The sequence below is a fragment of the Balaenoptera musculus genome, chromosome 12 (genome assembly GCF_009873245.2).
Source record: "Balaenoptera musculus isolate JJ_BM4_2016_0621 chromosome 12, mBalMus1.pri.v3, whole genome shotgun sequence".
Taxonomy (NCBI): domain Eukaryota; kingdom Metazoa; phylum Chordata; class Mammalia; order Artiodactyla; family Balaenopteridae; genus Balaenoptera; species Balaenoptera musculus.
Genome location: NC_045796.1, coordinates 52,619,059 through 52,645,439, shown reverse-complemented (window position 1 = coordinate 52,645,439; position 26,381 = coordinate 52,619,059). Strand labels below are relative to the sequence as shown.

Genomic DNA, 26,381 nt, shown 5'->3' with positions numbered 1-26,381 from the left:
AAAGGAAATGTTCATTCTGTTGTTTAGAATTGGACACATCCCAGGAAGGTAAACTTAATCTTTTTGAGGACTGCTGTTATAGGGCTGAATGGAATACGCATTTGTTTATCTCCTTTGTGATCTTTTTGTCTTCCCGGTGATACATTATGTATTTGTGATACGAAGCATTTCAGCTGTCTCGCTCAATAGCCTCGCATTAGCTGATTGTTCTGTCCCCAGATTGCCATCGTTAAAACAGCTTCAGCCTCAGCTCCGTCCAATCTGGGACCTGTTAGGGAGAGAAGTGGAACCAAAGAGGCCAGATTCCAACAGAAACAAAGCCGGGTGGAATTAGGGGGAAATCATTCCAGAGCCCAGTGAGTTGAGCTCTGCACTTCTTAGTCTTTATCTTCTAAAATATCTGAAGGAATTTTGGTACTTCTTGGCATAATGAGGGAAAAAATAATGCCTCAAAAAGTTAAAAAAAAATTAAAGCCGTCTGTGGAAAAAAGATGGGAAGAATACCCCATAACACCACAGTTCAGAAAAACCATAGTTCATGAGACACATGCTGTGTATTTCATGGATATGCAAATGTTCTTTTATTAAAGAGAAAGATCTACAGTATATATTTTCACCTAACTACCACATCTTAAGTAATCAGCTCAGGCTCTTATGACGAAATCTTTAATTACTAGAAGTGTATTAGTTAGATGTAGAATGAATGATGTGCTGCATTTTATTGCTTCACATGATACAGCCATTTGTGCCATAAATTCATTGACCTAGTCTTAAACGATGTGTCCTGTAAGACAGACATGATTCATTATTTCTTAAGTGACAATTTTTTTCCCAAATAATTTTTTGCTTCACCAGAAAGATTGCCTTATTGTATTTTTAGACTAGTGTTCGGAATTGAAATGTAATAAGACAAGGATACACACACATTCACACTCCTTACCCAAAATGAGATTGTCATAAACTGTCACACTATTACCTAAACACTGTGGGATGCTGCAGAAAATCAAGTAGGGTAACCATTAGGCTTTTGCTTTAACTGGAAAATTTGATGAAATAGAATTTGCTTCAAACTTTGATGTCTGTAATTCTTTTTATGTGAAATAGATAAAATATGGTGGAGAATCCTCATTGTATAATTGGGATAGATCTGTGAGCATTCCTTATTCGTCAATGAATTACTGAAAGTGAAGGAAGTGAAGGGAGAACATTTAAGTTATATTTAGATTATTTTTTGTGACTCTACTTGAAAATATTTATTTAGCTTGAGGAAACAGAGGAATCCTCTGGAGGCAAATAATTCAATCTGGCAATTTGAAGACCAATTAAGGATTTCAGAAAACTCTTTCCCCTTATGGTTAAAAAATACGATCCAAAAGAAATATGCCAGAAAATTTGGTATATTTTTTTAATTAGCTTAATTCATTGATAATTTTTTTTAGTTCATAATTAAAGAAGCTATATTTGATCCTTCACTTCAAGCTTAAAAGTTTACATTTTAGGCTCCCTATGGATGCCTAATATTGAAACAGAATCAGGTGGCTTTATTTCATATTGGAATTTAAACGTCATGTCATTATACATTAACTTTTAAAAAATGATCAGGTTTTAAAAATAATAACTTACATGCATCAAGTTTTCACTACTAGTTTATTTAACCTTTATCTAGATGAGAATTTTGAGAGTCTGATAGATTCTGTGTGTCTCTTCTCATCAGAGGCAATTCTGTGCTTATTTGTAAACTAGACATCTCAACTATGGAAAAAAAAAAACCCTCTTAATTCTGGAGAAACTTGAAACACTGTAGTGAAACACAGGAGTATCTTAGCATTGATTTTATTTTTTTTGCAACAAGCATTTTGAAAGTGTATTTTCATATGAGACTAAACAAAAAGCTAATGTGTGCCAATAAGTATTTGTCATTCAGTCTCACACCATCAAGTATATCACCTGCAGATATCAGTGGGAAAAAAAGTGAGAAGGAAAAGAGTGGATTTACACAAACAGACTTACATCTGCCACGAGTGTGTACACTCACAATCACATACTAGCATGCCACCACTGTTTACAGTCTAGGAAAGCTGAGAGTTCAATGAGATGAGTAATCAAATGCCCAGCATATGTTGTTTTTGCATTGTTTATGTGACCAATCATTACTAAAATTTATCATCTTTTAATGCTATCAGTTTACCATAGTTAAAAAAGCAACATGCACCAGCAACAGAACAACAGACTCTCTCCTCAACAGAAACAGGGTTCCATTTAGAGCAATATTGGAACCAGGGCTTTACTGAAGAGAGAAGCAAATTCAATGAACTCACCATCGCACTGTGTTTCACAATTCTTCCTCTGCTGCTGTATGGCTTGAGTGCTAAGGAAATGACCAAAAAAAAAAAAAAAAAAAGAAAGAAAAAGAAAAAAAGATTGTGTATGTAATGTTCAGTCAAAAAAGTAAGGCACTGAAAGAACCATTGAAAATTTTGACATCTGTTTATCTGTTTATAGCTATGGCAAGATTACTCGTATTAATTCTTGTTTAAAATGCCATATGAAGGAAAGACATTTGTGCAAACAAGAGTCGTATTTGAATTGTAGATCATGTCTTCACCATCTGTGAGAACTGATGGTGTTACAAAATTAATGTGTTAATGAAATCACAATAATTTCTCCAAAGTAATGGCTTCTGAAGCCGAGAATGACTATTTTTTGAACTTTGATGTCTAGTGATTTCCAGTTGGGAAAAGCTCTCAGCCTTTAATTAGTTCTGCAGCCCAACTTTAAAATAAATTTGGTGATGTCTCTCTTTTGCCAGGAGTAGATTTGAAGGGGGGAAAAGCCATAAAAACTTTTGGAAAACGTTCTCTGGTGTTTGAAAAGTTGTTAAATAAGACTGCCTGCCAAGAAATGTCACCAAAAATTCTGACTACTGAGAGAGAGTGGGCAAACAGCTCAAAAAATAATTCTAGCTTGCTGCAACATCACAGGTTGGGAATAGCTAAACCTCACACAGACTTCATGACTAATTCCAAGTTTCTCCTTGGAAGCCAGACATAATGATGTTCAGTGCTATGTGTTATTGGTTAACACAGCACACCCCTTCCAACTGCATTATCCAACAGTCAATAGCGTAAAGTGAATTTGCATGAGGAGAATTTTAAGGGTCTATATTTCAAAGTCCACTGAACTTTCTGGAGAATTCTTCTCACCAAAACTCTTTAGATTTGCATGTACAATGAGCCTCTTTGACCAGTGAAACTATGTGGGCAGGTATATGTACTCTTTTTTTGTTAGATCTACCTTAAAGTCATGCTTAAATGGGATAACACAGTTTCTTTTTCTTTTTTTAAAATAGGAGATGGTGGTAATTGCTATTCTGAAGAGTTAATATTTATAAAGCAATTCTGGCTCCCAAAGAGAAATTGTTTTACAAACATTTAGGAATCGTACCTTTTAGAACGAAACACTTCCGCCTGTTTGAAATATTATGATAAAGTTTGAAAGAAGCTTCATGTAAAACATGAAACGCTGTCTACCAAAGGAAATTGTTTACCTTACTTTTTTCTTCTTTATTACTGTGTTGTAGGTATGTGACTGGTGTAAGCACATAAGACACACAAAAGAATACCTGGATTTTGGGGACGGGGAAAGAAGGCTTCAGTTCTGCAGTGCAAAATGTCTCAATCAGTACAAAATGGACATTTTCTACAAAGAGACACAGGCCAACCTTCCAGCTGGGCTGTGCAGCACATTACACCCTCCCATGGAAAATAAAGCAGAAGGCACTGGGGTGCAGCTGCTCACTCCAGACTCTTGGAATATCCCTCTAACAGATGCTCGCAGGAAGGCCCCCTCCCCGGCGGCTGCAGCTGGCCAAAGCCAGGGCCCTGGCCCATCGGTGTCCACCACCGTCTCTCCATCTGACACTGCCAACTGCTCTGTCACTAAAATCCCTACGCCAGTGCCCAAGTCCATGCCCATTAGCGAGACTCCAAACATCCCTCCTGTCTCCGTCCAGCCACCTGCTAGCATCGGGCCTCCCCTCGGCGTCCCGCCTCGCAGCCCTCCCATGGTGATGACCAACCGCGGCCCGGTACCGCTGCCCATCTTCATGGAACAGCAGATCATGCAGCAGATCCGCCCGCCCTTCATTCGCGGACCGCCGCACCACGCCTCCAACCCTAACAGCCCTCTCTCCAACCCCATGCTCCCCGGCATCGGGCCCCCGCCCGGCGGCCCCAGGAACCTGGGCCCCACTTCCAGTCCCATGCACCGGCCCATGCTGTCCCCCCATATCCACCCCCCGAGCACCCCGACCATGCCCGGGAACCCTCCGGGTCTGCTACCCCCGCCACCTCCGGGCGCGCCCTTGCCGAGTCTCCCCTTCCCGCCAGTGAGCATGATGCCAAATGGCCCGATGCCCGTGCCCCAGATGATGAATTTCGGGCTGCCGTCGCTCGCCCCGCTGGTGCCGCCCCCCACCTTGCTCGTGCCATACCCCGTGATCGTTCCCCTGCCCGTGCCCATCCCCATCCCTATTCCCATCCCTCACATCAATGATTCCAAACCCCCCAACGGATTTTCCAGCAACGGGGAGAACTTCATTCCGAGCGCCCCCGGCGACTCCTCGGCGGCAGGAGGCAAGCCTGGCGGACACTCCCTGTCGCCCCGGGACTCCAAGCAGGGCTCGTCCAAGTCCGCGGACTCGCCGCCCGGCTGCTCCGGCCAGGCCCTGAGCTTGGCGCCCGCGGAGCACGGCCGGAGCGAGGTGGTGGACCTGACGCGGCGCGCCGGCAGCCCCCCGGGCGCGGGCGGCCAGCTCGGCTTCCCCGGCGTGCTGCAGGGCCCGCAGGACGGTGTCATCGACCTGACGGTGGGCCACCGGGCCCGGCTGCACAACGTGATCCACCGCGCGCTGCACGCGCACGTCAAGGCGGAGCGCGAGCCGGGCGCCGCGGAGCGCAGGACCTGCGGCGGCTGCAGGGATGGCCACTGCAGCCCGCCCGCCGCCGGCGACCCGGGCCCTGGCGCGCCCGCGGGCCCCGAGGCCGCCGCGGCCTGCAATGTCATTGTGAACGGCACGCGCGGCGCCGCCGCCGAGGGCGCCAAGGGCGCGGAGCCGCCGCCCGAGCAGCCCCAGCCACCGCCGCCTCCCGCGCCCCCCAAGAAGCTGCTGTCGCCGGAGGAGCCCGCGGTGAGCGAGCTGGAGTCCGTCAAAGAGAACAACTGTGCTTCCAACTGCCACCTGGACGGGGAGGCGGCCAAAAAGCTGATAGGGGAGGAGGCCCTGGCGGGAGGCGACAAGTCAGACCCGAACCTTAATAACCCCGCGGACGAGGACCACGCGTATGCTCTGCGTATGCTGCCCAAGACGGGCTGCGTGATCCAGCCTGTGCCAAAACCCGCGGAGAAGACTGCCATGGCGCCGTGCATCATCTCCTCGCCCATGCTCAGCGCCGGGCCCGAGGACCTGGAGCCTCCGCTCAAAAGGAGGTGCCTCCGAATTAGAAATCAGAATAAGTAAAAGGTTTGTATGTACACCGGGGCTTTTCTCCACACGAGTCAGTGCACCCCCTCCTTACTTCTTACAGGGCAGAGGCGCGCGAGAGAGTTGTATTGATAATCATGGTTTTACCTTACGTGTTTTACAGTACACCTTGTGTGGTCACACACTATCATCATCTTGATCCAACATCATTCCCATTTTACAGATGAGGAAACTGAGTCACAGCATGTAAGTGCCATGCCCAGGGTCACTTACTTAAGGATAAAGCCAATTCTTGAACCTGCATTGAAACACTATCTACTAATTACACTTTTATTATTAGGCTCATCCCTGTAAGTAGAAGAGGATGTGGGGAGGAAGGAGAGATTACTTGGGACCAGTAAATGTTCAGTCATGAGGTTACAGGACTGTGGTAAAAGGCAAGCTGAGCCACTTCCTGGAGCTGGTAGAGTCACTGGCAGAATGTCCTAATTCACCAAATGTTCTCAATAACCAGGGGATTCCATTTGCAAGATGAGAATAAAATCTAACCTTCTTACATGCTATGCCAACTGAACCCAGGCCTCGAAGCCCCATTTGCCTGGTAGGGTGTTGGAGCAGCTCGTGTTCATGGGGTCTCTTCCTTCATTTGTCACCAACCAGCATTTCCCAGGGTGGGCCTCAACATCACTGACCAGCTTTGCTTTCTCCCCTTTTGGGGCTCAGCAGCTCAGTGGGTGAGGTGCTCACCTCTCCAGGCAGTGGGAGGCTTTGACAGGGAAAAGGGCAACATCGCTGAAGTGGGTGAGAGCGCACATCTCTGACCTCTGGCAGGGGAGGGTCTGGAATCCTGCTTAATACCAAGTAAACCATAAATAACGAGTCCAGAATTTCAGTAAGGGGGAGGGAAACTAGCCTGCGTGGCTGCCCACTGTAGCCAGATGTGACCTCATTTGTTTGATCCTCCCAACAATCCTGGTGGAATAAGCATCGTCTGCGTCTTACCAAGGAGGAAAGTAAGGCTTGGAGATGTTGCCCAAATCAGAGCTGGTAAGTGAGGGAACCGGTATTCAACTCAGGCCTGCTGGACCCAGAGCCTGAGCGCTCTCCTCTGTCCACAAGGACAGCAAACAGGCTAATGTTCTGCTGAAGTTTATCAACTATTTATGGAGAGGAAAGGAAGGGAAATGAATATTTACTGAGCACATAACTTATGCACAGCTCTTTCCAGGAGTTGGGAGTTACAAAGGTGAATACGGTGCAGTGCCTGCCCTCAGGGCACTTATAGTCTGGTGGAAATGTACACCGGGGAGGAAGGAGGCCTGGGTAGGAGAAGTGGACCTTCTAGGAAGAACAGTTGCTCACATTGGTATGTGCAGGTCCTTCTCTAAGTGTTTTTCAGTAGTATTTATTTGGGTCAGGATCCATTTGGCAATTGTTATTGTCTTCATTTTACCGATGAGGAAACTAAGACATAGAAATTAAGTAACTTGCCCAAGATTACCAAGTTAATAAGCAGCATTGAGATTCAAATGTAGGCTGTCTGACTCCAGAGCTACATTTTCTTTGAACCACTGTAGGAGAATAGGTTAATTGGTCCCTTTATTACCCTACTTGATAAAATTCTTTTATCCACCTCAGTTGTCTTGGGGGAAAGTTCCTAGACAAAAACCAAGCCTACCTACCAAATTCTCTAAATGTTTAGATGGTGTTTGTTTGTTTGTTTTTAGCGTGCTCAGTTTTTTTTTTCAGCAACAACAATGAAAAACCTAGAATACCAACCCATTACTCCACGGTAGGAAATACAGATGTGGACCAGAACACTTGATGTGGTGTGTCCAAACCATTGTCTCTAAGTCAGCATATTTACATGGGCATCTACCTCACTTATAGCCAGGAGTTTTCTTGGGAAGCTCAGAGCCAGTGAAAGGGGCCTTGTTGGGTGGTGTGAGAAGGCTTTCTCAGCCGCCATAGTCTGAGGCTTCCTTTTCCATTGATGGCTTTGCCAGTAGGAGCAGAATACTAAAAATCAGTCCACCAATCCTTGGTTTTATATCTGCAAGTTCTGCTCTCCAAAGACAGTCTCGGCCTTCTCATAGTCACCTCAATTGAAAATGCCCCTGATTTCTCTACCAGAGTAATTTAATCTGGTTGACAAAGCAGTGAGTAATGGGAAGATGTGGGACAAAAAAAAGTGATGGCCTTTAGAAAGCCAGAAAAGCATCAGGAATTGTAATTTTAAACACATTCTAGTGTCACTCATTCAAATGACATTAAAGGAAGAACGAGACGGTGAAAGATTTTATTACCATTACTAAAGTGAGAAGTGACCAGGTCAAGAAGAGTGTCACTAGTCCATAAGTAGTATAGGGTCAAAAGAACATAAAAGCATGAAATATATGATGGCTATTTGGATGATATATGTTTCTGAATAAAGAATCAGGCTAGGGTCTTGTATGTGGACCAGAGTCGTTACTAAAAATATTAACCTGGCTTCAGTCATTTTCAGAAGATGTAATGATGAAATTGCCCATATCCCCCTGAGATTGGAAAGTTCTTTTTATGATGGGTCCCGCAAGAAATTACAGCTTTTCTCTAAAGCCAGAGACTCTCGGGCTTTGCCAGCTACAGTGGGGTGACAAGGCGAGTGATTTAAGGTGGGGGAAGAACGCCTCTGCTCTACTAAATCACATTGCCTCTTGCCCTCTGTAGTTCCGTGTCAGCTCACAGCACAGTCTCAACCTGCCGTAATTCACTCACATTCTCTGACCCTTCCTGATTTTCTGTGCACACGTGGTGCTGTTTTTCTTCTATGCCTTCAGAAACCCAGCCTATGCATATGGTTACGGAAACTGGAAATGCATCCGCTAATTAAAGAACTGCATGGCTTTTGTGCCCTGACAGTGAACACTGTTTGGTGACAAGTTAAAGCCAAAGGGGAAAGCATTAAAAAACCAAAACCAAACCTGGGCTGAGTTGTGGTGGATGAGGCGCAGGTGAGTGATTTCTCCTTGTGCTTGTTGGTGACTCATTGTCTGTCAGTAACTTTCGTCTGGGTTCTTCATTTTCACTATGCCCACCATTTTCATACTGTATTACTATTTTTAAAAATCATTTAAAATAGATTCAAAGCAGACTGTGTCTTGAAATCAGTAATCCAGGCAGCTACAGTTATCTTCAAAGAAGTCATCATTTTTGCTAGTTCTTGGCAAATCACAGGGTTTTTTTTTTTCCATTTTGAAGTTATTCTGTTCCCGGTTACCTGAATTTATGCATTCTGGTTTGTTGATATGATTGCAAATGATTTAATTGAGCAGATATTTTCCTAGATGCAGAACTAATTAAGTTTAGTCGATGATTTTAAAAGGTTGGAAACTTCCTTTAATCTTCAACTTTTAAGACGCTTCTGTAAGCTGAAAAAAAAAAAATCCCCCCAAATAATAAGGAAAACAATGTATAAACATTTCCCAAACTGTTCTCTCCACAAAGAATTCCATTTATAAATGGAATACTCCTTGCTTTGTCTTTGCCTTTGAGCTTGGGGGATAGCTGTTTGTATTTGTACATTTTCTGAATTTCTACAGTTTACACTTGTTTATGGTACATTGGGGAGTTCAGAGTAACCATTTGCAAATGTTTCAAGATATGCAAAAGAAAATATGCCCCCCTCCTTGATTTTCCAGGGAAATGACATCTTCTCTTTAAGTAAAATAATCAATGGAAAAAATGTGTACCATGAGTAACCCTTTCACCCTCACTTTTTCCATTCCCGACGAGCGGCAAGACCAAGAACTTCCCACCTTTGTGGCTCCCAAATTTCTTATGTGTTTCTAAAACCAGAAAGAAAATCCAAGAGTCTTGTCCCCGGCCCCCATTCCGAGATGCTCCCCTAGCCTCAGCAGCAAGAGTTCCTTCCACTTTTTGTTTTCTCTGGGAGAGCTGAAGAAGGGGGGCTGTAGTTTTGACTTCTTGGAGTTTAGAGTTTAATTATTAGTCTGCACGGAGCCACAATCCCAGAAAGGACTATTTCAAGAAGGGGGCAGGGGACTCGCCTCATTAGGAAAGCAGCAAGGGTGGAGGTGGCAGGTAACTTTTTGCCAGTTCGGTTTCTCCAGCTGAGAAGTTTGAGAGGATCGGCTGCCTGCAAAGTCAAGTCCATGCAGTTGAAATGTGACTGTGGGTGCCGACTACGAAAGCAAGGAAAAGAGGAAAAACTGTGACTGAGAGGAGGAAATCAGTACAAGCAGGGTGTGCTCAGATCCTCTGCCAGACTTGAGATTTTTAATGTTCTAATACTTGCTTATTGGAAATGTTCATTGGTGACGTAATCCCTGATGTTCAAGTTCTGCCCGTCTGTCAGGATGCAGATGGCTGCCCAGCTCTAGGTATAGGTTATTCAAAGAGCCAGCAGTGAGGAATGGCCAGGTCTGCGTCATGCGCACGTGTGAGTGGTGAGGACCTGAGAGAGTGCTTGCTGTGATCATTTCAGACTCATAGAGGAGAATTTTCTGGATGAACAGTGTCAAGGTTGGCCTTAGACACATCTCGTTCAGTGTTGCCGGGTCTCTTTTAACCTTTAGGACAAGGGGGTTGAAGGAGGGTTTTAATGTGCAGGCACCTGGCTTTAGATATTATTTCAATCAGATTATGATGGAATAGGAAATGACATATGTGACCGGGTATTTAGTTCTTTCAGATGTAGCCATAGGCTTCCATCGTCAGCAGGGCTGGGGCTAGGGTGAGGGAAGAGAAGTGCTTAGTGCGTGAGCTTTAGCGAGGATCCTCAGGGTCAGGCAGTGCAGCGCGAGTCCTGGCCGTGATCTACAGACCGCCCGATCTGTGTGTCAGCTCCCCGGAGCTGGTCTCCATGGACTTGTCCATGCACAGCCTTCAGGTATTCCCTCTGGAATTTTGTGGAAAGCTTTATGTGCTTGTGCACGGAGGTGTTTTCTTGGGAGGAGCAGTCCATAGATTTTGGCTACAGAAAAAGTATGCCTTACATCTCTGAAAGATTATTTTATATTATCACCAAGCAATACCTGAACAGAAATTTTTCTTGTTACTCTGAGGAAGCTGAATTAATTGTAAGTTTCCCTTAAAACTTGGAATTTATTTTTAGCAATTTTTGCTGTGGACCTAATATTGCAGAATCACTGTTACAGCTACATAATGTCGCCCTTGCCTCAATAAGATTGCCTTAGTGACAAAATGCAAAGGGTGATAGACTTTTCTTCAAGTTACTATAACCTGTGAGTGCCTATGGGAAAGAAGAAAGGGGAAGCAAGGAAAGAAACAAGCTAGACACTTCCCCGGCACTTGGACTTTCAAAGTTTGTGCTGTATAGGCAGATGCTGTCCTTCAGTGGAAAACCTTCTACCCTGCTGTTGAGGCCAAGGGAGGAGAATGGCTTGAGTCGGAGAAGTGGACGGATCAGTAAACACCAGGGCATTGGCATGGCCGTGTCTTGGAGCGCTACCAAGCCCCCTAGCTCCCTAGCATGCTTCTTCACCTGGAGAGAGTGTACTTGGAAAGGTGAAAGCACTCAACCAGCTACTAACAAGCCATTGCCCAGAAGGGCACTAGAAATAAGCTCCCTGTCTGGTTTCCAATGAATCACTCCCTTCCTGGCTCGAGCGACTGCCTGGGCATCAATCATTTACACCTACCTTCATGCAGACAAGCATCACAGAGGGGCAGAGGTGTTTGAGGACCAAAACACACTGCAGCCTGGAACACTTACCTCTTGTAGTGGAACACCATCCACCACCAACACTCTGCCTTTTCCAGACTCTCTTGTGGAAGAGATTGTGTCAAAGGGACAGAGGGTGGCCATTCTGTTTTCCTTCACCCTATCCCACCCAGAGTTATTTTGTATTCTTCAGTTGCTGGTTTAAATATACGTGGATGCATGTTAAGGCAATGCATTCTGCATGTGTAAACTTTTTTTTTTTTTTTACAAATGCCTCAAAAACATAAAAGGAATTCATTTCAGAGAAACAAATAAATTAGTTTAAAAGATAAACAATTTAGCACTGGCATCATTTAACAGGGTCCCATTCTCAAGGAAAAGGAGTAAATGCCATCTCAGATGCCAGCTCGAAATACTAACCACGGAGAGCTCTTCTCCAGATTTATGGATTTCCACAGCATTCTGCTTGAGAAAAAAGTAGGGTGGGGTCAGGATTGAGAACGTGCAGCCAGCCATCAGCAAGGAGGGGAAATGCACACACACAAATTATTTCAAGGGGGCCATTTAAAAGATTCTAGTGAAAATGACTGGAGCAAAAGCAAAGAACAATAAGAACAAAACTTTTAAAGCATCTTTTGTGCTTTAAAAAGCTCCTGAGTGTACTAAACATCCTTAAATTGGACACCATTCAAGTAGCTCCTGATATCCCTTAACTCTGAGCTCCTAGGACTGAGCTATGGCCATAGGCAACAACATGCTTGTGCAATTTTACCAAACACACAAGTCTGAATAGAGAGAAGGGAACACGAGAGCAGAACTGCCTTTCCACGTGGGCGTGGGGTCAGGACTGGGACAATCAAAGCTGTCCAGCACTCCCCGGCCTCATTCCATCCAGAGAGTTGGCTGCGATGCTGGTTGTCTCATCAGTTCCCCCTTTGAACCTCTGGTTTGTTGTCTTTCTTTGATAGCAAGCTGTGTTTTGTTTTGGGTAAAAAGGGAAGTAAGAATGTGACAGAAGAACAGAAGGGAGAAACATACACTATGGACTCGTTTGATATGAAACATTGACCTCATGTCCAAAAAATGCAATTAAAAAGTATGTCTCTCCCTCATTTGCATGGCTTATTTCCCCAGACATGTTTCTGGTATTGAAAATGAATGGTATTCCCATATAACATGTGTCTCAATTTGTAATGATATCCTCCTTGCAGCTGGCTTCGTTCTCCAACTGTTTCTAAGATGTTACTGTCTTAAATTCGAGCCAACCTACAATAACAAATTATCTAGAAGCAAAGTGGCTAAGTTGCATTTGGTGAGAGAAGGGGAAACCCTATATTTCATCCTTCAACTCTTGTTTTGGAAATTCAGACTGTAGCATGATCTTTTCCTAAGGAAATCTACACACGCACACTTTAAAAATTGTGCCTATTGGGTGTTGTGAGAGCAAGAATGATCAGGTTTAAGTTTCTCTGCAAAGTTCTGCATCCCATCAACAAGCCCTTTTGATATTTTAAACCCATATTTAGAGTAATTTCAAGATATTTGGAGCACATGTGGTTAAATGTAAAACTTTGTCATTATGATTTGTTAGATGCTTATACTTTAAATATTTATAAGCCATTTTTAAGTACTTTATCCAAAAGCTTTCTCCCACTAGAATACTATAATTGAGTGGTATCTGAGCATCATCTGAGCATATAGTAGATACAGGGTGAAGTCACTGCAGCATGCATACACGTCCTTCCTGCTTTTCTGGTTTTAATTCAAATGTCGTTTTTAGTAGATTCAGCTTATTTTTTAAATGTATAAAAAGTCATAAACAGGATTGGTTGTCTGTGATTTTTTAAAGAATTACCAAGTCCCCCAAAGGTAAAATGTTCAACTTGAATCATGTTGATTCCTACCTCTTTTTCTTATCCTAAGAGTAATTAGTAAAACTTTCCATTAGAGTGTTGGATCTGTGTCCAGAGGAACTTAAAGTGTCACATTGTTCCTCCAAAATGTCTTAGAGGCAGTTTATTGGTGGTTAGATTGAATTCTTCACTATTCACCCTCAGCCATCTTGGAAACTGAGACATAGGATCCCATCTTTATCATAAGTAGCCTGTTTGAGTGCTTAATATGAAAAAGAGGAGAGGGAAAAAAACCTTTTTCCAAGTCAGAATCCATTTAAGCTTCAGAGGTTATAAATTTCAAACTGACCACAGGCCTCTGGGGCTCACACTCTTTATGGCTGGCAAAATACAACTTTCTGGCAAGAACGAGGAAAAGAAGGCTTAAAAGGGCTCATAAACTTGCTTGGACATCTAACAGCTCTTACCAAACAGCATTTTCATGAGTTAAGTGTAAATGAGTCAGAAACATATAGATTGAATTTCTTTTAAAATACACATGGGTTTAAAAATTAAGGCCAAAGTGCTTGGCAAAATAAGTTTTGGTTTTAGCCAAACCCCAAATGTTTGAAAAAAAAATAGTTTTACAATTTGCCAAACCAAAAATATATCCAGGTCCCTCCATTCCTCTCATTTAATACGATGACATCGTAAACATGGGACTGAAGGTCTATTTTCATATCCACCAAGGTCTGAGCAACTTGAATCCCAAATACTAGTTGAAAAACTATGAAAAATTTTTTGTGGAAAAACCTTATGACCTTGCAAATGAAGCTGAGCGGTCACTCATTCAGGGTTCTGATTTTGATAGCACCTCCCACTGTCTGATCCTCCGATCAACTCGTTCTGTGTCTCAGCTGTGTGTGTGTGTGTGTGTGTGTGTGTGTGTGATGCACAGGGATAGTAACTTTTAAAAAAACCTTGTATTTAGAATGGTTAATTTATACTTAATTAATATATTACGACCCACGAAAGTTAATAAACTCTTAATCATATCCGAACAGAGGGAGGCAGTCCCCTTTCACTCATTTGTGGTTCAAAGATAGTCTTCATTTATTTCCCTAGAGGGTAAAACATATCCGTTTTCAACTAACTGTATTGAATACTGACTCCATGCAGGGGCACTGTTATTAAGAGATGGAAGGAAGAAAGAAAGGAAGGAAGGAAGGAAGGAGGGAGGGAGGGAAAAGAAAAAAAAGTGGAAGAGGCAGTGGCAGGAGTCTTAGACCTGTTTTGAGGAGCTAATAATCTGAGAGAGGCAAGAAACAACCAAGGCCACTATTGCAAGCATCATGCAGGACCTGCAAACAGATATGACACTGTAGACAGCGGGCTTTGGTGAGGGCTTTGGTGTGAACGGGGACAGTTCACACATTGTTGTAACTGATGACCTAGCTTGGGGCTGGCAGAATGGGCACATGAGTATTTATTGAGTGAATGAACGAGAAGAGTGTCAGGAGAGGCATAGTTAATGGAGTTACCAGGATAGGGTTCCGTACAGCAGGTGGGTTTGGAGTTAGGTTCTAAAACTGGGGAGGGCCTTGCACTTGCAGTCGGGAGTGGAGGAATAAGAGAGGCAGTAGGATGTCAAGAGCCACAGGTGCGGAGAAGAGGAAGTCAAGTGAGGGATGACCTTGCCCTTCGCACGGCTGGAGTGAAGGGCTTGGCTGCAGACGGAGAGGAGGGGGCCACTGCAGGAGAGCAGGTGGGCAGTGGAGCTGGAGGTTGTGGCACTTGTACTCTGTACGTTAGGCAACGTCACCACGACCTCGAGCAGAGGAGTGCCAGGAGGAAATCTGTGTTTGAGGAAAATTACTTCAGCAGCTGTTCGTGCACTGAAAAGGAAGCAAAAGAAAGACTAGCATTGCTGAGCTGATCATTGAATTCTGATGACAGGCTCATTACCAGCGGTGGATTCTAAACATTGCGGGATGTTATCGCTGCAGTGCGAGCGGCGAGAGCTGCCACATCTATGTTTTACGTATGTAAAGCCATCGTGGCAATGCAAGGGGAGGATGAGCTCTTTTGTTTGTGCCCAGAACAGACCTAAGAGGTTTCATAGCACACAGTGGAAGGAAACCTCACAACATTCCAAAGTTCAGTCAAGGGGGATGCTGGCCAGGCCCCAGATTGCTGTGGAAATAGGGGCTCCGCCCTTCTGACTGCCCCGCTGCTCTGAGCCTTAGGTCAGTGAGGCAGGGCGTGGTGCAGGCCGTCGGTCACCCAATGGGTGCGCAAGGCAGGCAGCGGCTCTCCTAGCGGAGGACTTCCCTGAGGATGGACGTGGAGCCTGGACGGTGGCCCTAGTGATGCCCAAAGCTCTGTCCCTGGAATGAAGAGCAGCCACAAGGCTTGCGTGGCTTGCTCAACCTCAGACACCTTCAGAGATCTTCACAGAAGCTGAATCAGATCCTCCCAGGGCTGGCAGGCACTTTTAAAGGGGTGTGGCAACTTTTGAAAATGTCCTTTTATCTTTTTTAACTTCCCAGGTCGTACACCTTCTGAAGCTTCCACGTGTGTTGACAGTGGGCTCCTGGTAGTGAAGGAAGGCAGCGGTGTGGTTTAGTGGATACAGACTTCTGCTTTGGGGTTGGGCCAGCCTGGGTTCAAATCCCAGCAGAGCCAATTAGTAAGTGAGGGAAGAAGCGACTTTACCTCCCCAAGCCTCAGTCTCGAGGTCATAACATTGCTGGGAGGAGCAGATAAGAAAACATGGGTAGAGGTGCCCAGGAAATGGACTTACTGTCCTATTAGGCTACAATGCCTGGGAGAGGAGTCCAGGGCTGGAGTGAGGTCTGCTTGGATCTGAAAACCAGCTGTGAGTTTGGACCAGTTTTATAACCTCTTTATGCCTACATTTTCTCATTTAATAATTGTAACAGCTAATATTTGTTGAGCACTCTTTATATGTAAGCAGTGTTCCAGATGTTACATGCCCACAACAACCCTCTGGGGTACCATTATTAAACCCATTTTATAGATGAAGAAACTGAGGCACAGAGTGGTTGAATATCCTACCCAGAGTCACTGGCCAGTAAATGGCAGTGCTGGGATCTGACTGGCAGCCTGGCTCCAGAATCTTCCTGCAAAACCACTGAGCATGTCTTATATACAAAAAAATGAAGATAATAACCCATAGCGTTATCAGGCTCCAGTGTAAACAACAGAAGTAAAATGCCCACCTGGCATATATATACTAGGTGCTCATTATAAGAATTGTAATGGTAGCCCTTGCAGCCCAGAACGTTTTCCCTCAATGTGTAATGGGAGGTAACGAAACATTTCCATGCTGTCAACCTCGGAGGTTAGGGAAATGATTCCAGAAATTCTCCTAAGATGTCTGGTTCCACTTTTATAAGTAGGGACTGGGACAAACAGAGCAAACGCTCAAGGTCACAGAGTGGCGCAGCCGGGATTAGAACCTGAGTCCTCATCTGCCTTTCCCCTCAGTGGGACACGGGATACGACCAGAGCTGCTTGAGTTACACGCCCTGTGCCAAGGACCAGAGTCATACTTTTGCTACCCACGGCATCACTGCCTCACACCGGGCAGCTGATTTCAGAGAGGAAATAGGTTGTACCTGAACATCTGGGGTGGAAGGGTGGAAGGGTTGCAGAAAAGCAATTATTAAGCACACTTTCCATCTCCTTGGCTGTTAGAGGGGGGTAGCAGGGAAGCAGTATGCTTGCTCTTATTTTTTACATGAAGTTTCCGTGAAATGAAGCCCTTCTCTCTCTCTCTTTCTCCCTCTCTCTTTCTGCTAAAAGGCTGGTTGTTAAGAGTAAATAAAGTGTCAGACCTCTTTTCCAGACCCAGCCTAAAATCTTAAAGTCTGTTGATCCATAGACAATAGCTACTTGCCATATAAAGCTGCTCTTTTCTCTAGGTTCTTTTTTTTCTTTTCTTTTCTTTCTTTCCTTTTTTTTTTTTTTAACTTAGACTGCCTGTGTTCAGATTATATAAATAAATAACAGACTCAATCTTAGTACAATAAACATCTACTTTTGTGTCCAAGGCAGAATTTTTGGAAGGCACATGAACTAGCATCAGCTAGTTTGTGTATTGGATAGGACTTGAATGAAAATGCAATTATTATTTCTTAGCAAATAATTTCTCGGAGTTTTGTCTCTAAGGCCCCTGTCAACTTTGACACTGTGACCCCTGCTTGTCAGGGTGAGGAAGGGGACAGGTGAAACCTGGGCTAGGGGATAGCACTCCGAGGCGAGCATGGACTTTGAGGTTATAGGACCTGGACTTCAATCCAGCTTGGCCCCTTTCTAGCTGGTGAACTTGAGCAAGTAAGTTCCTTAACCTTCTTGGGAAAGTTTCCTCATCTGTGAAATGGAGACAGTAATAAATACTTCATAGCATTGTTGTTTCAATGAAATAAGTATATAAAATATATTTGTTTGTAAGTGAAATAAATATATAAAAGTACCTAGCGCAGTATTTGACATTAAATGCTCAGTAAATGTAACTTCTTTCTTTGAAAAAACTGCAACTTTCCCAAACCATAATAGGAAGTGCTTGGTCCTGAAAGCCAGGCGGCATAGGGCTCGAGTCTCTTATTCAAATTTCTTGTAAAACATTAGCTATATCATGTAATTCTTCATTTTATTTTTCTCTTTCACGAATGCATGTAGCCACTTGCTCCAGTGCATTTGTAAAAATGTGTGCAGTTAGTCATGAATCCCTGCCTGCTTTTAGAAAAGGACCAGAGACAGGGTAATTTGTTTAGCTTAAACTCCCAGGTTTTAAAAAAAGATTTGAGGTAGCTAAAGAGGATCCATTGTCCAGGGTGAAGATAAAGGCTTTTGCAAGTGCACAAGAGGGGGTTCTGTGGCTCAGGGTTCTTTGTCCCCCAGGATCTTGTAGAGGTCAGCAAGATAGCATTGGCCACTCATATGAATAAACAGGTCTCTCTACCCATTTAACTCCTCGAACCAGCTAAGCAAAGAAAACCAAAATTTAAATTTGTAAAACAAAAAATTAAAGATGGAGTTATCTAAGTAGGGGGTCTTGTATGGTTGGGATTTTTATTGATTAAAGAGTAAAATAAGAGATGTTGCTGAAGGAGAAAATTATAAAAAAGAAAAGCAAGGCCTCATGTTTGGTTTAATTTTCTTTCTTTTAAATAATATGAGCCTTAGCTTATCAGAGCCAGGGCGTGGGCAGCTCAGTGGTGCTGGAGCTCACCCTTGGCCCTACTCCCCTCTCCTCACCGTGGGTTATTTCCCTTAGCAATCATGCTAGAAAAGAGAAGCGATGTTTTTAAATTACTTTCATCAATTAGCAAGCTATAAGAAAAGAGATACCATCCACTTTGTAAATGAAAACGGTTTCCAACTTGGTAAAAGCCATTTCAGAACTCTTCATGAAGCGATGGTCGATGGAGGAGAGAGGGAACCATTTTTTGGCAAAACCTCACCAAGCCGTAGCCCTTTCCGGGATGGGCTTGATGCGGAGACCACTGTCTGGCATCACACCCAGCCTTATCAGCTGGTGCAGGCGGCTCTGTTCATTGACCACGAGGTTCTACCCTTGTGAGCGTCCCAGAATAGCTGTGGCTACCTGAGAGCAGTCCAGTCCTCAGGGACTCATTATTGTCCCAGATAAACAGCGTGGCCGAAGCCAGCACGTAATAGCTGTATTTAACCGTGGTAAATGATGGGCCGATGTGCCCGAGTGGCATCACGGGCAGGGCTGGGATAACTGGACAAAGGCAAGCCGGCCTGGCAGCGGGCATCTCTTGCACATTGTAGGGTTGATGCCACAGGATTTTGGACTCTGGGGAATAAATATGATGGACCTGGAGAGCTTGCCTTCTAGACAGGTAAGACAGGACAGACCTACTGGATTTTGATTATGCTAATGACAAAGGTATTTGAGGAAGCAAAGAAGAATAAAAGTTTGGAAAACAGATTAGATTAATGGAGGCAGACTGCCTGGTGGAGGTGGAATCTTGTGCCATGGAAGGACTATAGTGGGATGTAGAACAAGACAGACATTTTCTTTGGATACACATTTACTTTCGGGAGTGGTTGCCTGGAAATTATAAAATTTCCTTTTAAATGCAACCTGCATACATCTTAGGCTGTAAAGGTCAAAGGAGAAAAGGTGAGGATGATGGTATGTTGACAGTATCAACACTGAAAGAAGTTATTAGTACGCAGGCCTATTTTTGTTCTCTATGACACTCTGACAATGCTTATGCGGTAAAGGAGAAGTAACTCAGTCACATTCTTAGCAATGCTTTCCTGATGGAAAAGGAAATTGCCGGTGGTCAGAGGCTTGTTCAGGGCACTTGGTGTGCAGCTGAGTCCATGAGGGAGAGACTTGATTCTTCTGGCCAAAAGGGGCAGCTGGGCCTGGAGTTCTGCAGACGCTGACCGTACATGCCTGCTGGAGACCACGCACTGTGGAGCTGGTCTTCATACACCGTGCAGTGTGGTCCATGGGACGGGCTGTGTGTGTGTGTGTGTGTGTGTGTGTGTGTGTGTGTGTGTGTGTCTGTGAGATGTTCCGTATGACAGGGCCCTGGGTTGTCCTGCCTTCAGGAAAACCCCAGTTCAGAGGAAAACCCAAATGTGAGGCACAAGTAGAACCACTTCCCCAGAACCCCCTGCATTAAGGGACACTCCAAAAATCTCTGCCAGAGGTGAGAGTGTGTGTATGTGATTCATAGAAAGAAGGAGACTCTTTCTGAAACTTGGGACTTCAGGAGAGAGAGATGAATAGTCTTTCTTATACATGCATAACTGCATACCACCATACTTGATGATGGCTTTGGTCCAAAGATCCTACAATCCGAGAATATGAGAGATGGAAGATGTAATAGAAAATCTCACCCATGCCTTCATTTCACAGAGGAAGAATCCAGGCTTGGGGAGGTTAAGGAATAGATCCAAGGTCACACGGCTACGTAGGGTTTATGCTGTAACCTGCATCTCTGTCTCACATATTGTAGAAATTTCACCTTTACTCAGATCAAGAAATTTAGACAGAGAGGACCGACTGTTCTATAAGACGCCTCTGCTTAGCAGGGGCTGAGTCGGAACGGACTTGGGCTCTGGAACCTCCTGCCATGATCACTTTCTAAAACTCCAAGGTCACTTCCTCCCCACTCTTGAGTTTCACACCTTGCAAACGAATAACTCTCAGGAAAGTGATGCCCAAGCTTGGTTCTTCATTTTCATTGATTCCTGTGTCGCCAACATGGGGGCTGCCCTGAACCAGCCAGAGCCAGGAGGACAGAGGAGGGGGCCTTCAGTTTACCCCCTCCCCAAATGTTACCGCCGAGGGACTTGCACTGCCACCATCTGGCCTGGGTGGGTGTCCCAGACACGGCAAGTGTGTGTTGAGAGGGAAGGAAACAGCACAAATCCTCCCTTTGCCGTTCTCTTGAAATAAGCTTGGTGTGAGGAGGCTTTCCGAACAGCAGAAGCGGGGCTGCAAAAAATAGAGTGAGGTGCAGCTGCACCCTGTAGAACTTTGGGGGAAAACACATATTATTTACCAGACAATAATAGATACCAGAGAATAATAATGATTATTAGCGTGTTTGGGATGGCAAACGCTGTAGTTAAGGTTCCAGAATGGCTCTCATTATAATCCCGTTTTCCTAGTCCCTTCTGAAAGCCTTGAGATTTTCTCTAAGTAGGCTGATGCTGTCCATGTTTGGCCTTTGTCCAAAGGTGATTTCAGTATAAGGAAACTTATTTGAGAAATAGTCCTCTTTGGGGGGGTCATGATTACATTAAAGAAAAAATTTACACCCTTGAAAAAGCAGTTGCAGCATTCTTGAGTGAATAATTCAAAATGGAGGTGTTTCTCAGTCACTGGAAGAAACCATTAAACACCTTTTTTTTTCCTTTTCCTTTTTTAAAGAAGGGATTCAGAGGTCCTCTCTGACTACAAGATTTGGTCACTCTTAGTCCCAAGCCCAGAGGTAGGGATGGTTTCCCTCCCTCCAAAGCACGTTCCAGGCTGTGCTTCCTAAACAAAAGTAAATCCTGCCCAGAAGAAGCTACAGTATGTCTTAGGGTCCATTTGGGTCCATTTCCAAGGCCTCTTCCCAATCCTTTGTGACTTCTCATTTGTTGGTGGCTCTTGGTGTTTTTGTTTGTTTTTGTACCTCTTCTCACCATTATGTCTTAGAAAGAAAGAAGGAAAGAAAGGAAGGGAGGGAGGAAGGAAGGAAGGAAGGAGGAAAGGAAAAAAGAAAGAGAGAAAGAGGAAGGAAGGAGAGAAAGAGAGAAAGAAAGAAGGGGAAGAAAAGAAAGAAATTAAAGTGAGCTCTTTATTCAGAGATAAATATCCACATTTCCAAATCTGACCATGCCAAATGAAAAGGTTTCCATGACCTTATAATTCCACTCCCATTGCATATTTGTGGTGTTTTGCATTTTCACTTTGGTTATTTAATATACGTATTAAATGCACACAGATCTGGTGATTTAATGTGATTTGGGGAACTCAGGCATTTCCTGTCATGCACATTCAGATTTTCAAACCTTGTTTTTGGCTGATCATTATTATGGTTGCCATTAACACCAGTATTTGGATAGCAGGGTTCAAAGCACAAGCTTGGACTTAGTCCTCCCAATGGGCATTTTGACCTCCTCACACTTGTGCTAAATTCATGCTACAGACACTCTGAACACTCCAGTTCTCTTTGTGGCCTCCATTTCTTCATCTATAAAATGCGGAAACTGTGTATATTATTTCTGGGGTCCCTTCAAGTTCTACATTCTATCACCTGAAATTATTTGTTCACTGGTCTAGGAATAATCTCAACAGTTGTAAGGATGTTTACAAGTCCTCTCCCACCACCTCACGTTAGCCAAATTTTCCCATTCACATATCTGACATCCCCATTTATTGGCAGGAAAAAAAAGTACCGTTTTGGGACATGGGGGACAAGAGCTGTTTGACTCTCATTCATTTGACAAATGTGTGTTGAGCTGAATACATTTGTCCCCGGGTGTAGGGATGTGGGCGAAACAGACACAGCCCCAGACCTCAGGGACTTCACAGTTTAGTTGGATGACTTCTGAATGGCTGCTTCCTGGGGGTGACGGAGTGTCCTTAGGAGGTTTCAAGCCAAGAGACTGGTAGCAAATGAAATAAGCCAGTAAGGATAAGAGAGGCAGAGCCCAACGTCTGTGGAGAAAGTTGGGGTGGACATTCCGCAGAAACTGACTTTCCTGGTGAACAGTACTGTTCAGACCTTCTGCCCTGGGATCCCAGTCCTATGTTTGGTCTGGATATGAAGCGATGTGAGTGGCTCACCTTTGTCAGGCAAGACCCACAGAGAGGGGCACTTCTCCCAGCTCAGTCGCCCCTGTAGGAAACCTCTGAAGAGTGGTCTCTGTGTCCCAGGAATTTTTCACGTGCTAAAAAGTCCATCTCATGGCCTTCCTCCTTTGCAGCAGACACTAGGGCTGTTACACGGGGTACAGGCTTGAGGTCTGCAACACCAGGGTCCCCCGATGACCTTGCCTGGCTTTGGGATGCCCTTGGGCAACTGCAAAGACCTCCTGCCAGTTAAGCGTGCAGTAACGTGGAGAGTGAACGTTGCTGGGTTGCAAAGGATGCTGCTGCAGTCTTTGGGTGAGGGCGTGGTGCTCCGTGCTCATTACGGTATTCCAAAAAGCGACTCGAGTTTCATTTCCTCACACAAAGCTGGCAGGGCTGATCCTGCGCAGAACCGTGAATGAAAGTCGTGTGGAAATCAGGCTGCGCCGCCCCAGTTCTGGGGCCTTGTTGTAAGTCTGACCTGACAGCTGGAGAGTGTGCTGCTCTGACTCATGCCCGGCTTCTCCCCAGCCTGGGGGGTGGGGGGTAGTTCGGTCTAGTGGATTCTAACAAACCCCTTTTCCTCTTTTTCTAGGAACGCTCGCTCACAGGGTACCTTGCATGGAGAGAGGGCGCAGAGCAAACCATGTCTCGCCATCCAGTGACACCAGCTGGTCAGCTCACCACCCCCTCTGGCTAAAACTCAAGCAAATACAGCCACTTCCTGTCATTAAGCATCTCAGAGGAAGCAGCCCTCCCTTGGTGGCCTCTAGCCCAGAGAAGCCAGCACGTCTTGGACCCACCAAGCGGGCCCAGCCTTCCTGCTGCCACCATCTCTGCTTCTCCCCAGAGGAACTTAGGGATTTTGCCCCTGGTTTAAAAGAAAAAAAAAAAACAAAAACGACAAAACACCAACAAGCCACAAGGACCAACGTAGGTATTCTCCCTGCCCCATCTTCAAGGCTCAGAGGGTGAGGCTGGAAGATGATACAGATTTGAAAACAAAAATCTTTTTTTAATCTTTTTAAAAACTGCTGTGGTTTTGCTGCTACACGAAGAATTGTGATTTGCATTGTACGGTTTTGGACCTATACTGTTCACGTTTTGACGGCGGAGAGGGATCATACTGGAGTCCCAATGCTTCAGATTCATCTCTGTCCTGCCCAGGATGCACTTTTAAATGAAGAGTTAGAATATTTTATTGGCTAATATACTTTTCTTGTTATTTTTACAAAGGCCACCTTTATCCTTTTTAATGCCATATTTTCAGTGTTACACTTTTATGGCTTTTAATTTTCGATCTGACAGATGTAAGAAGCAGCATGAATAGTTTATACTGTGGTTTTTCAGAGACTGAATGCCAAGAGAACTCGGTAAATGTTTATTCTTCTCAGCTTTCTCCTTAAATTCCCTTAAATAGCGCCCCATTTGGGAACAGAGCAAGAGTGTTGAACTGAAGACCAAAATGCCCTCAAGGTGTAAAATAATCCGAGGGGGAATATTTGCTGGGCGTCACGAAAGACTTGGATGAAATTTCAACCCTGATGGCTTTCGGTGATCCAGGAAGTCAGTGAAGCAATCTCTCTATACGCAGAGCCCTTTCATGATAATTAGAATGGTATGGACAAACCAATGAAAACAGGAGGGAAAGTGAGAAAGCTCACCCATGATTCTGTTTCACTGTTTGCTTTCTCCTGTCATGGTTAAGAGAAATGTGCAATTCGATCCTCAATCAGTGGTTGGAGGATAACAGGGTAGATTTTCTTGTGTGCACTTGTACAGTTGTAGCTGCGAGTCCAGAAGTCCTCTAGAGCATGTGTACTGGCACTGAGTTGGTGAGACAGTCGTGGAGTATCCCATTCTGATGAGTACAGAAAAAAAAAAGAAAAGAAAAGAAAAAATAAGAAAAAAAAACAAAAAAAGGAAGAAAACTAAAAAAAAAAAAAAAAAATCAAATCACCTTGTGATTCAGTGTATCTGTTTACTAACTCCAATAAAGCAATTGTTCCCTCTGGAGGGGTCCAGGTGCCCCCGCCCACAGGCCGCTGAGCCAGCAGCAGCGGGGCGGTGGGGTGTGGTGGGCAGGCGAGGCCAAGACAGAGTCACGCTGGCCTTGAAGCACCACGGGGCCGTGGATGCGGTGTACATACTGTATTTCTATATCCTCCTTTGTACAGAGTCACTTAACAAGTCAAGCTACTGTTTTACAGGTGCTCCTTATTTATTAGAGCTGTGAGAGCTTGGGGACACACCTGGCGAGCGAGCTCGCTTTTTAAAAATGAAATTGGGGAGCAAGGGAAGGGGGCGGGAGGGAGGGGAAGCTCGCAAGTCTGGGGAGAGATTTATAAAAGTGAACAAAAGGAAAACTTCCAGCAACCGATTAAAACAACCAACCGACCCTAACACCAAACTTGTCCACGCAGGATGCAGAAGCCCCACCTCTGGGTGCCCCTTTCCCTGCGGGGCCCCCAGCATTCTCCTCTCTCCCTGACCAGTGTCCGATTCATCAAACAAAAATAAATCTCTAAGAAAGAAAAATGCACTTACATGTGCTTATTTTGCTTTTCTCATTATTATGACTATTGTTGTTATTTTCCTTGTTACAGAAGGTGTTCATTTCTTTCCCCCAGGGAAATTTTTTTTTAAATAAAGCTAGTAAGTTTTAGAAGATGTTGAAATATCAGGGTGATGCTGGCCCTTCCCAACCTGCATCTCTGCAAACAAGAGCCCACCTGGCCTTTTCAAGGGTCTGCTTCCCCACCGTGTCCATTGTTGACAACACACAGTGCGTGTGGAGTGGGCTTTTAGGCCTGTAGACTGGGGTGTCCCTTCCCAAGTGCTCTCCAAGTCCTGATCTTTTTCAGCTCCAAGGGTTCTGGTCGAAGGCTCAGGAAGCACCATGCAGCAGAAGCAAACCTCCCCAGTGGACTCTGGTCCCGTTAGTACATCATCTCACTGTAGGTCGGGAGTGCTCCTGTGAACGACAGGGGTCAATCTGGTTTTGCCTTGGTACCTGAATTAAACATCAGAAAGTTTCTAAGATGGAAAGTACATTGATACCTAGTTCTAATCAATGAAGATCTAGTCTAATCTTCTTGTTCTACATGTGAAAAAAACTGAAGCCTAGAAAGGTGAATTGACCTGTCCAGAGTCCACACTGAGTTGGTTTAGCTTGTCAGAAAGCAAATGTTCATTAAAAAGTTAGGCACTGGGACTTCCCTGGTAGCGCAGTGGTTAAGAATCTGCCTGCCAATTTAGAGGACACGGGTTCGAGCCCTGGTCTGGGACCATCCCACACGCCGCAGAGCAACTAAGCCCGTGTGCCACAACTACTGAGCCCGTGTGCCACAACTACTGAAGCCCACGTGCCTAGAGCCCGTGCTCTGAAACAAGAGGAGCCACCGCAACGAGAAGCCCGTGCACCGCAACGAAGACCCAACGCAGCCAGAAAAAAACTAACTAAATAAATAAATAAATTTATATATATATAAAAAAACTTAGGCACCATCAGCAACCTTCTATATATAACCATTCTAGGAGTGGATTCTGGTGACCCGGTTTCTTTCTCTCGTGGAGCCTGAGGGATCTCGGAGGCTCCTGGTACGGGGTTATGGTTATGACTCCATGGGAACTCCTCAGCCCCAGCCGAGGCCATGCAGGGGCGGGCACCCAGCTGGGGCTGTCTGGTGCAAAGTCCCTGATAGCGTTATTCAGCTGGACTTGGCCATAGATGCAATCGCCCAGGGTATTGATTTTGCTTTTGTCTGTAGTCCAAGATTGTCCAGCAAACATGTTGACCCTTCAGGAAACAAAAGGTCCCTTTGTTCCAACAAGAAAAGATTCCGTGGCATCTCATCAGACAGCACACCTTTTCCTCTTTCTCTTCCTTCTCTTAATCTTAGTGTTCCCTGAAATACAGAATCCTCTCGGGCTATCAAAACTGTATAGAGAGAAATAGAAATAATAATGTCAATAATTACGAGCATGTGATGAGTACATGTACATTAGCCTCACTTACTCCCG

The 26,381-nt window shown here is 44.6% G+C and overlaps 1 protein-coding gene across 4 annotated transcripts in view; it reads left to right on the top strand.

Annotated features, from left to right (window-relative positions):
• Positions 1-24,270, top strand: part of LOC118905362 (sine oculis binding protein homolog) — a 157,058-nt gene extending 132,788 nt beyond the window's left edge. For all 4 annotated transcript variants that reach the window (XM_036872003.1, XM_036872006.1, XM_036872004.1 and 1 more), the window contains 2 exons: positions 3,581-5,521; positions 22,954-24,270. In XM_036872003.1, coding sequence (XP_036727898.1) covers positions 3,581-5,518 — 1,938 coding nt within the window. In that variant the 3' untranslated portion in view covers positions 5,519-5,521; positions 22,954-24,270. The remainder of the gene's footprint in view (positions 1-3,580; positions 5,522-22,953) is intronic.
• Positions 24,271-26,381: the final 2,111 nt, after the last annotated feature.